General features: G+C 31.1%; 2 protein-coding genes across 3 annotated transcripts; one reads left to right on the top strand and one right to left on the bottom strand.

The window, feature by feature from the left end:
- The first annotated feature begins 3,404 nt into the window (after positions 1–3,404).
- Positions 3,405–5,128, top strand: LOC112764283 (peroxisomal and mitochondrial division factor 2). Its single transcript, XM_025809846.3, has 2 exons — positions 3,405–3,624; positions 3,875–5,128. The coding sequence occupies exon 2, from the start codon at positions 3,893–3,895 to the stop codon at positions 4,787–4,789; it is 897 nt and encodes a 298-aa protein (XP_025665631.1). The 5' UTR covers positions 3,405–3,624; positions 3,875–3,892; the 3' UTR covers positions 4,790–5,128.
- A 755-nt stretch (positions 5,129–5,883) lies between these two features.
- LOC112766732 (uncharacterized) lies at positions 5,884–9,572 on the bottom strand. 2 transcript variants are annotated; one of them, XM_072222188.1, is made up of 5 exons: positions 9,253–9,572; positions 7,721–7,854; positions 6,782–7,635; positions 6,564–6,663; positions 5,884–6,171 (listed from the first exon to the last, which is right to left on the bottom strand). In XM_072222188.1, exons 2-4 carry the CDS (start codon positions 7,824–7,826, stop codon positions 6,574–6,576), a joined length of 1,050 nt encoding a protein of 349 aa, XP_072078289.1. In that variant the 5' UTR covers positions 7,827–7,854; positions 9,253–9,572; the 3' UTR covers positions 5,884–6,171; positions 6,564–6,573. The 2 variants fall into 2 exon arrangements, with proteins under 2 accessions (XP_072078289.1, XP_025668408.1); XM_025812623.3 differs by lacking the exon at positions 9,253–9,572 and having other exon boundaries at positions 7,721–8,133.
- Between the last annotated feature and the right edge of the window lie 1,071 nt (positions 9,573–10,643).

The raw sequence follows: 10,643 nt of genomic DNA, 5'->3' as shown, positions 1-10,643 counted from the left end.
ATTTTCAAAGATGCAAGATAAAATTACATGGTTGGTGACTTATATCATTATAATAACATGCATGTGAAAAAAACTAATATTAAAAGATAATAATCTCTTTTCCAAGATTTTGACTTAAAAAAATAGTCCATTTTATAGGGACATATCTTCAAATGTGAAATTAATAAACAGTTAGGTGCAAATTTCAATTTTTAGTATTGAGTTTGAAACATAATTCATTTGGAGAATTGGAGTTGCATTTCAATCCTGCTGCAGCAACTTTTGTTAGATGCCAAGAATATATATTTTAAAACCCTAGTTAAACTTTTTAGTTAGATTCTTCTTTTAAGTAAACGAAAAATTACTTTTTTTTTCTTCTATTTTCTAGAAAGCTAACACTCCTTAGCTTAAAAAAAAAAAAATTGTTCATAATAAATTTGTTATATTTCATAAGCTTATCGATATTCCGAGTGTCATGTGTCTCTATATTTGATGATGCATGAATATAAAACAGACAAACTATGAAAAAAACTAAACGAAATATCTCATTAATTGCCAACATTAAGAACTTAATCTAACATACAAAAACAAAGAATGAATAATTTAAAAGAGGAGAGATTCATAAATTTATATTTTTATTTTGTGTCTCTTATTTATTTATTTATTTTTAAGTATAGCAAAGTCTTAGGGACAGTCACATTCACAGCAAGCTAGCCTCCGTCTTTTCTGGAGAATTATGAATTTATGGTTCATGACTAGACTGCACTGCCACCTAGGGGTGGTAATGAGTAGGGTATAGTAGGGTTTGGAGTCAACCCTAACTCTATCCGCGGATTGAGATTTTTATATAAACTCAACCCTACCCTATCCGCGGGTTGAGAATATCTCAACCCTAACCCTACCTGCTCTTAACTCGCGGGTACTCGACTCTACTCGCGAGTTATAAAAAAAATGCAACGTTATTATATAACTTGATGATAATTTAAAATAGAACTGACTTTTATGTAAAAAAAAGTTTTTTAAATTATCAATTAATGATCTTCTTTTAATGACTAAGGATCTTTTGTATTTAATGAGAAGTCTTTAGTTCAACATCCACTTAAAATATATTTTTATATAAGTATATAATATATACATATATAGGGTGCGGGTTAGTCGGGTAGGGTTGATGCTCAACCTGCACCCTACCCGGCCGACACGAAAACCCTACCCGTACCCTACCCTACCCGCTGCGGATCGGGTTGGCAATCCTACCGGGTGGGGTCAGATTTAGTACCCGCGGATAGGGTACATATTGCCACCCCTACTACCACCATCTTATCAAAATTAATCACTGTATATTTGTGTAATTTAATTTATTTTTAATATATATTTTATATTTTAATATATATTTTATATTAATTATTAATTTTAATATATACTTAATATAATTATATACTTATTTATGAAATTAGTGTTTTTTGCAAAAATTTATTACTGAGGGAGAATTCATTACGTCATGGACAACCATGATTAGTTTAAAAAAGTTATTCGTTAGATTGAGTTTTAAGAAAAAAACAATCTAAAATTCAGAAGAAGCTAAGCGTATAACATAAAATAAGAGAAAATTTAAGAAGTCAGTATTTTTATTAAAATTTGATCAGTAAATAATCTTACACTATTAAATAAAATTTCACATTATTAAAAATATTAATAATAATTAATTAATAATAAAATACAAAATTTATTAACTCCTTAACACTAATTTTTGAAAAAAATATAATTTATAAAAAAAAGCCTTTTATACAACCGAAACAGCATGAAGTCATGAATTCCTCTCTCTAGTTTCTTGACTTGTTAACCATCTAATCAATCTGCAAAGGTACGTAGGCTATGTCATAAATAATCACTGATTAATTAACTTTATTACTCATTATAATCACCATGTATACTACTACTACTCCAACAACAACAACAACGAAAGTTTAATTTTACACGGTCGTACAATTACATCTATTTTTTTTTAATTATTCTCACAATTAATATAAAAAATAATTATTTTTATTTACGTAATATTACGTAATTAAATATATTTGTAAAATTATTTTTACACTTACCGTTAATGAATAACCAACATAAAAAGTTGTTGTAAATGTATTTTAAATTATTAATATGTTTATTCATAGGTCAACCACTTAATTTTTCTGCTCTGGTCAGAGGGGTTAACCACCTAATCAAAATTTTTCTTTCCTTTTTTTTTCGCTTAGGGTCAACAAGAAATCATAAACGAAAATGATTGTTAAAGAATGAGTTGAGGCCTTCCTTCTTTGGGCCAAAAGTCCACACACTTGATATGATAGTTCCCACACTGAATTGAATACTAATGTGCAAAAAAAAAAATTTGAATACTAATTATTTGATGTGACCATTGACCAAAAACAATTTTAATAACCCAGAAAATATTGACAAAAATGATGAGTAAAAGGGCTCAATATTCGTCCAAATCCAATACGTGGATGCATGATTCTCTAAAAATAAAAATTAATTTAATCAAATTATCTAATATATTTTAGTTATTAATTTTAGACAAAAATATCTACGAATAAATTTTTATTTTTTCTAAAAGATGTCAAGGGTGCAACTATTCAATATGATTACTCATCTAGGCAAAAAAAAAAAAAACTAAAAAAATAAAGTTTAATAATTAATAAAACACAGAATAAAATTTTTTAGTATGATTGGTTAATAAGTAAAATCTCTATAAATTGAAATTTAAATGTTATTTGGATGTTATTTTTATTATGAATTCCACTTTTTCTCTTGTGCAGTTTTGTAATTCTTCACTTTTAATATTGAGCGCTTAATTTGAAAAAGAGAAAAGAAAAAAAAAAAAAGAAGCGAAATCGAATTGAAGCACTGAAAAAGAGTAACATGTATGAAGAGCTGTACATGACATTAACCCCACATTCAATGGAGCATTTCATTCTAATATATCAGCCGTTCATTATTTCATTTATTATGCTCTCACTTGAAAAAGAAATTATAAATAATTCAATCAAATTAATTTCATTATTTTTAGTCAAATGAAAAAAAAACCCAAAATATTACTATTTATGAGATCTTTGACCCCATAATAGTTGCCAAAGTTTAAACAAACATCAACAATGTATTATGAGGTGTGCTAGTTCAGCAGATTTTGTAATTTATACCCATTAATTAGATATCAATAATATTTTTAATGATGTATGTAAAATTTTATATAATAATAAAAAATTACTCATTTTTTTTATTAACTAAGTACTAACCAAATTTTAATAAAAATATTAGTTTTTTAATTTTTTTATATATTATTAAAAATAAAAAATTACTCTTCCAATACATAAATAAAAATAAATTATTCGTGATAATCCTCTTCCCCTTTTATCAGATTCTATTCATTGTTTCCCTTTCCATTTCAATTTTTGCAGGAACTTTTTTTTTTTTTTTTTGAAAAGTGAAAAGGATAAAGCGAAGATATTTTGAAACACACACACTCACTCACTAACCACCCCAAACCCTAAACCGCACTCTTACACTCTGCACTCTTTTTTGTCGCTTTCCTGGAAAATCATTCCCATTTTTCCCGGAAAATTCGTTCCCCAATCTCTTCTTACCGCACACTCCAAGGTTCTACTCCATCTTCAACAATTCTCAGTTCCGCTGTTTGCTTGCTCAGAAAATTTTTGAAAACAAAAATCTTCGATCGTTTCTTGATTTTTCTTTTATCAATAACTTCAAGTTACTTTACTTCAATGCTTTTGCTCATTTTTAAATTTTCTCGGTGGCCAAACAGCACCGTCGTATTTTCAATTTGTTCTGCTTTGCGATGTTGATTTAGATTCTCTTCTTTTTACTTCTTCAATTTTTGTTTCTGCAGAGTTAGAGCGTTGAAACGATGGCGGAAGATAACTTCTCGAATGGTGTCGATGAACGGTCGAGGATCGAGGCTTTGGAGAGGGAGAGGGATGAGCTTGCAAGCGAGAGCGCGGAGAGGAAGGAGCAGATCAAGAAGCTCGTGATGGAGAACGAAGGACTCCGCAGCGACGGCGATGAGATGAGAGAGAAGGTTCTCGCGATGGAGAAGGAGTTGGAGCAGTCGCGCGATGCAACTAAGGTCGCAAGTGCGATCGCCGCGAGGGCGGCGGAGCTGGAGACAGAGTTGGCGAGGCTCCAACATGACACCATATCGGATATTAGCGCCGCCGAGGAGTTGGCGGCTGAGGCCGCTGAGCTCAGGAAGCTGCTATCGGAGAACGAATCCAAGGTGGAATTGCTGAAGAAGGACAAATCTGAGAGTGAAGAGAAAATTAGGGATTTGGAGAAGAAAATTGGGGCTCTGGAGAAAAAAGATATTGATGAGAGGAACAAGTGGACTAGGGTTGAGGAGGAGTTGAGGGAGAAGATTCAAGAGAAGGAAAAGGAGGTTTTGGAATTAGGGCAGAAGATTAAGGAAGTGGAGAACTTTGCAAAGTCGAAGAGCTCGGATATGGAGGAGTGGGTTAAGGAGAAACTGAGCTTGCAGGAGGCACTGAAGAAGTCTGAGGAGAGAGAAAAGAGCTTGGAATTGTTTGTTGCTCGGTTGAAGGAAGAAGCAGGGGTGGCTGAGAATGTGATCAGAGGACTGAACCAGAAGGTTGATACTGTGAATGGTGGAGTGAAAGGAAATGGGGTTATTGCTAGGGATGGGAAAGGGGTGAAGGGTTTGAATGTTCAGTGGCCTATGGTGGCAGCTGGTTCTACTGTTGTTGCAGCTGCTGCTGTGATCTGTGTCTTCTATGGAAAACGTAGGTGAGAAGAAAAAGGATTAGAATTTGAATGATGCGGGAGGGTTCTAGAGGTTAGGTTTTATGTTACTAGGGTTTATGTTTACAAAAAAAAATGTGTTTCAATTTTGGTTGATCCATGAAAATAATGACGATGATGGTTTCTTATATGGCTTAATGTTTATCAAGCCTGTGAATTTTGATTTCTTGTTGAAAAGTTGGAATACTTGTTGGTTGTTAGCACTTTTTTCTGAGGAATTAAAACAGAATTGTGTGTTGAGCAATGCTCTGTTAAATGCAGATGCTAGGTTTTGTCTTTTTGTACTGATTATGAGTCTAATATAGTTCATTTTGAAGTTTGGATCTAATGTCAATGGCAGAGTTGAGTTGAGATTACGTTTTATTTTTTTTTGTTTCTCTTGGTAGTTATGTCATTTTTGTTTAGATATTTCACAAGTTTCTCTTGCCAATGTCACAAGTTTCTAAAATCGATCCTCTTTGAAAGTCTATTCCATAGTGATATGAATAAAACGTCAACTTCGTAAGTGAAAATTCTCTAAATTGGTTATGAAAAGATTCTTTTAATCAAATTTGACTTTCAAATATATTAAGTTGATTACACTAGTTTTTCTGTCATTTTCGATGTTGATAGCATAGGAATTTGTTAATATGACATATTAAGAGACATCATAATATATACTTAATAGTTTTAATTGGCTAGTAATATGATAAATTCATAAAATTAGATCAAATCTCTTCCAATTTAGGGTTAGTTTGATCTAATTTTATAAATTTATCATGTTAGCAGCTAATTAAGAATGCTAATTGTGTGCTACGGTCTCTGATGTCATTTAACGTGTTATATTAGCAAACTTTTACGTTGTTAATGATGGAAGAATTGATGTGATTAGTTTAAAATATTTTAATAACGATTTTGATTAAAAAAATTTTCAGAAACTAATTTAAAAAACGAGTAATTTTTTAGGACAAATTTAACTATTTAATGACGGGAAAATTCGCAGATCATGTGCCTTAAAACATAGAATGTGCTGCCTCATATCATATCTGCTTTTGATGCTGCCACATATATTAATGTAGTAATTGTAAAGCAATTTTCACATCATAGAGGGAAAAAGAAAAGGTGCAATTTTCTGGTGATAATTGCCACTCGGAAATTCAGTACAAACACCTGAAATGTATACTGCATAGTCTATATATTTTTGGTCTTTGAAATGAAACAATGGAATGTAACCACGCTGGAGGCAAGCAATTAAAGCAAACAGATACAATGTCTGAGAACTTGGTATACACACAACTGATTTTGGTTTAGTCTCCTTTGGTCTTTGGAAGGTACTATGACAGTCAATGATTGAGCGAACCCTCAGGTTTCAACCTTCTAAGAAGTTCCCCCCTACAACATTCAAAAATCAAATTTTCTGATTAGAAAATGGTTCCAAAATAATGTTACAAGAAGAGCTCTGTTTGAACTTTTAACCTTGTTTAGTATGAAACCTTGGAAATTATTAATCACATTAATGATTACACTAAGCATGAAACATTCCTATTTCTTACTCATCAATCTAGTTAAGTAATTGGTATCACTAACTACAATATAGAAAACCCTTTAAAGCAAAATCTAGCTTCAAAATTAGAAAGGAAAATGGATATATAATCTGCATAGACAATGGGACTCTACTCAAACAGACCAAAAAAATGGTAATAGTTAAAAGATCCAAATATAGAACTATCTGCATAATTTGTCAGCCAATTATGATAACATAACATTAACTATGATTTTCTCACCTTGGATCAATCATCTATCACCACCACCCCTTAGAACCTCAAAGATTCCACAGCAACTGCTCCAAGAAGTGTACTGCCTTGGAGCTACAGAGACAATGCCCTTTCAAACAAAAATAAAGAACAATATCATTACATAAACTCTAACCAAAGTGCAGACATAAATTTCAAATTGCAGCAAGAATCTTTGCACGAAATCGTTTAAATATGAAGTTAAATACCTGATTTTGAGTGCTACTAGGCACTTGAATCTCCCTTTGCACAGTGACAGTGGTGGTTTCAGCATTAAGAACATTTGGCAATGGTTGAAAAGACTCCTCCTTAGAACTTTCATAGGGTGGAACCAAAGATCTCTCATTTCCCTTTGCTGTTTCTTCTTCTTCTTCTTCTTCTTCTTCTTCTTCTTCTTCTTCTTCTTCTTGTTTAGTTGGAGTTGAAATTGGAACTGGTGGAGAAACCTTGTTATCATTCTCATCTGTTTTCTCTAAAGAAAACACATATTCTGTAACATTTGAATGCATAACATTCTCTTCCTCCTCTTCAAGAACCTTCACATCCTTAATAACTGTTTCAACTACTTCTTCTTCAGGCTCTCTTGAATCATCATTCTCAGAAAACGAAGATGGATCATTGATGTACTCAAAAGCTTCCCCTTGTTCTTCTTTCAGTTCCAATTCCAATTCTACAGTTTCTGAGGTCAATTCATTGTTGTTGTCATCAAATTGAGCCTCTTTTGTTGCACCATTGAATTCATCATTAGGTGAAGAAGACACAACATGCTCAAAACATTCATCAGAAACATCTTCTGAATTCTCCTCTTTTAGTACTATTTCTTGTTCATCTTTGATGTCACTTTCACCACCATCATCATCATCAGCAGCAGCAACTTCAACAGAAACAACAACCACTTCCTCATTTTCTTCTTTAGTCCAAGTTTCTTCCACATTTTGATGAGTCTCTACCTCCTTCAAATCCCCATTGAGATATACTTCCATTGTGCTATTAAGATATGAACTGTTGTGTTCAACTACCACAAAGGGTTCCAAATAACCTTGCTCTTCTTCCTTACAAGAGCCTAAAGCAAGAAATAACAAAAGCATATAGAATGGAAATGGTTGATGATGAGATGATAAAGAGAGATAAGAAACATGCATGCATACCTTGGAATGGTTGAACAGTAGGAGAAGAATGGTGGTTGGTTTTGGTCAAAGTTGAGTTTTTCTTGAACTTGTTAGGCTTTTTTCTTCTTGAAGTAGCAGTAGGCATGGCTGAATGGTAGATGGTTTGATTCAATCTTCAAAGGAGAAATTGGATTGGTGGTTAGACAAACTATGAATAAAATGAATGGTGTTGTTGCTTTCAATGTTTGTGTATGTTTACATAAATATGTGTATATGTATGTATTTATATGTAAATGTGATGTGGTTTCAAATTGAAATTGGGTGTGGAGGGAAGTGAGGTTATGCCTTTACGGCTTTACAGCTAATGTCTAAAGTTCACAACAATCATTACCACTCAAAAAAACAAAGAGAAAAATCCAAAATAGCCCCCGACAATTACCTCGACAACGAGGTTTTGACAAAAAAAAATCTCACTCTGGTCCCTGACAATTACCTCAAAAGGACAATGAGGCTCCTGTGCAAAAAAAAATTCAATGTTGTTTTTTTTCACAGGGACTAATCAGTCAAAAAAATATCAGGGGCCGAATTTGGTGTTTTTTCTTGGGGATCTCTTTGTCCTTTCGAGATAATTCTCAGGGATCGGATAGGATATTCACTCAAAAACAAAAGATAGGAATTGTTTTTTTTCAAAGTGTAGATATTTATTTTTTTTCACTAGTATTCACAAACCCAAGAAGCCCACATAGAAAACCAGAATTATTATTTTAAAACAAAAGGCAAGTACCAAACTGGCAATGATGATTCTCAGTCTGACCCAAATAAACAAGCTGTATGGGCCCAAAAGGAAAAGAGTAAAGATGTGATGTTGTTAAATAAATTTTTTAGTTTACTGTAATGCTACCAAGAATGGACACGAATAAGAACACAAAATACTTGAAGATGTTGGTGCAAAGACAAAAATAAAAAATAAAAAAAAAACACTTGAATATGCAGCTTAGGCTTTGATTGTGCACTCCATTCGACCGAAAAAAAATATTTGAACATACTAATTTCATATTTTGTAAGGTAGAAAAACATGATATATATATATATATATATATATATATATATATATATATATATATCAAATATAAAATATTTTTTTAAAAGATTTTATTTTATTTTTGATATTTTATTAATACTAAACTACAAGCTAATATTATCAAATATTTTAAATATTTTTTAATTATATAAAGTATTTAAAATAATTTTTTATTTTAATAAAAATAATATATATATTTCGAAACTCATTTTAAAAATATAAGTTAAGAATAATGTTAGACATGCTGACTCGTGATAATATTTAGATGTGTATAAATATGTTTGAAAAGATTTTGTTTATTGAGATACAGTTAGACATAAGAGACACAATATTCGAAATATATTTGACAAGCAAATATAATAATTCAATGAATTGTGTTTCATAGTTATAATAATTTTATATATTATTTATACGAAATTTCTTTGTTGCAGAATTGAGCCGAATAAAAAGTGAATATTATAGCTAAATTTATGATGAAAATGTACATTACATATTGTTCCTGCGTGTATAACTGTTCCAAGGTATAGCTTGTTTTGCTGGTGTTCGACCTCGCTTTCTTTGAATCAAGGGGAAGGAACGACGTTGTCTTCTTGTAAGAGCGGCAGCGTCGGTTACCTGCAAAGGAACTCCATCACTCAAATAAGTAAGAGTATTAGATTATTCAGAGGAATCTGGAATGAATTACGTATGTTTGACTGAATGAGTCACTTGTATTTATTGAGTTTTTCTGTGGCAGTTATCTGCATCTTTGTTATTGTTTGACGGAATCTTCTGATGATAGTCAGATTTTCGAAATTTGAGTGGTTTTTGTTGGAGAGATTCTCGGAAAAACTATTTCGAAATAACAGCATAACTCTTATTTATACCATAACATAAAAGAAAGAAAAAGAAACCGTATTTTTTATATGAATTAACGTAAAAGAAGAAATGAAACAATAACTGAAATTTAAATTTTTAAAATTTAAATTAAGTTTAATTATAAATATATATTTAAAAATTAGGGATATATTTTTCTAAAAAAATAATTAAATAATATTAAAAGCTAACTAAAGACTTATTTGTGTTGTATAAGTAGCATTTCCCCTTATTTATAAGTTATAACCCATCGCCAAAAAAGCAACATTTTAAGATTTATGAAACATCAGGATCAAAATAATGGTTCTACTAGAAAACCAACTTTTTGTATAATTTATAGAAAAAGAGTTATATATAAACATTTAACTAAAACTCATCAAATAGGAAATAAAGGGTTTTCTCTATCTCAACATAATAGTAAGTTTAAGTTTAAAACTATTAATTTTTATTTACGTAACATTACTTGATGGAATGACACACTTCACAAAATTAATTAAACTTGAAAAATTGTTTTTTTTTTTATTATATTATATATAGGTAGGGATAGGGAGGTTGAATTTGGTGTAGGTTTTTAGGAAGACCAAGATTCCCTTTTTTGGTCACAATGGCATGGAGGAGGCATAATGCATGCATATTTTCAGTTATATTAATGAATAATGTATGTGGTAAAAATTACATGAACTTTATATATATGTCGGTGCCATCCTCAAAGCTCAATAGTTTCAGCCATGTATTAGGAGCAAATTGCAGGTACTAATATATATAAATAATTATTTGCATGCTTATTAGTTTTTTTTTTTTTTGCACGGACATGCTTATTTGTTTGTGTATGTACGTGAGCATGCATGGGTTTGAACTTTGAATTTGAAATTTGAATAGCCACTAACTATTTCAATGATAAACAAATTATTCAATTCTCCTTTATTATTATTTTTATTGTCAACTATCAAAGTGTCAAGTGTGTTTTCTACGCAAGAGAGAAGCAATAAATATTCTTTTTGGCTTTTTTTTTTTTGTCTCTTGCTA

This window comes from Arachis hypogaea, chromosome 17 (genome assembly GCF_003086295.3).
Source record: "Arachis hypogaea cultivar Tifrunner chromosome 17, arahy.Tifrunner.gnm2.J5K5, whole genome shotgun sequence".
Classification (NCBI taxonomy): Eukaryota; Viridiplantae; Streptophyta; class Magnoliopsida; order Fabales; family Fabaceae; genus Arachis; species Arachis hypogaea.
This window is presented reverse-complemented; position numbering and strand designations above follow the sequence as displayed.

Bases quoted from the DNA above. Each gene is read 5' to 3' on its own strand.
- LOC112764283 (XM_025809846.3), top strand. From the start codon at position 3,893: ATGGCGGAAGATAACTTCTCGAATGGTGTCGATGAACGGTCGAGGATC.
- LOC112766732 (XM_072222188.1), bottom strand. From the start codon at position 7,826: ATGCCTACTGCTACTTCAAGAAGAAAAAAGCCTAACAAGTTCAAGAAA. The intron at 7,636-7,720 runs GTATGCATGCAT...TTCTTGCTTTAG, and splicing joins TACTGTTCAACCATTCCAAG to GCTCTTGTAAGGAAGAAGAG. The intron at 6,664-6,781 runs GTATTTAACTTC...TTTGTTTGAAAG, and splicing joins CTAGTAGCACTCAAAATCAG to GGCATTGTCTCTGTAGCTCC.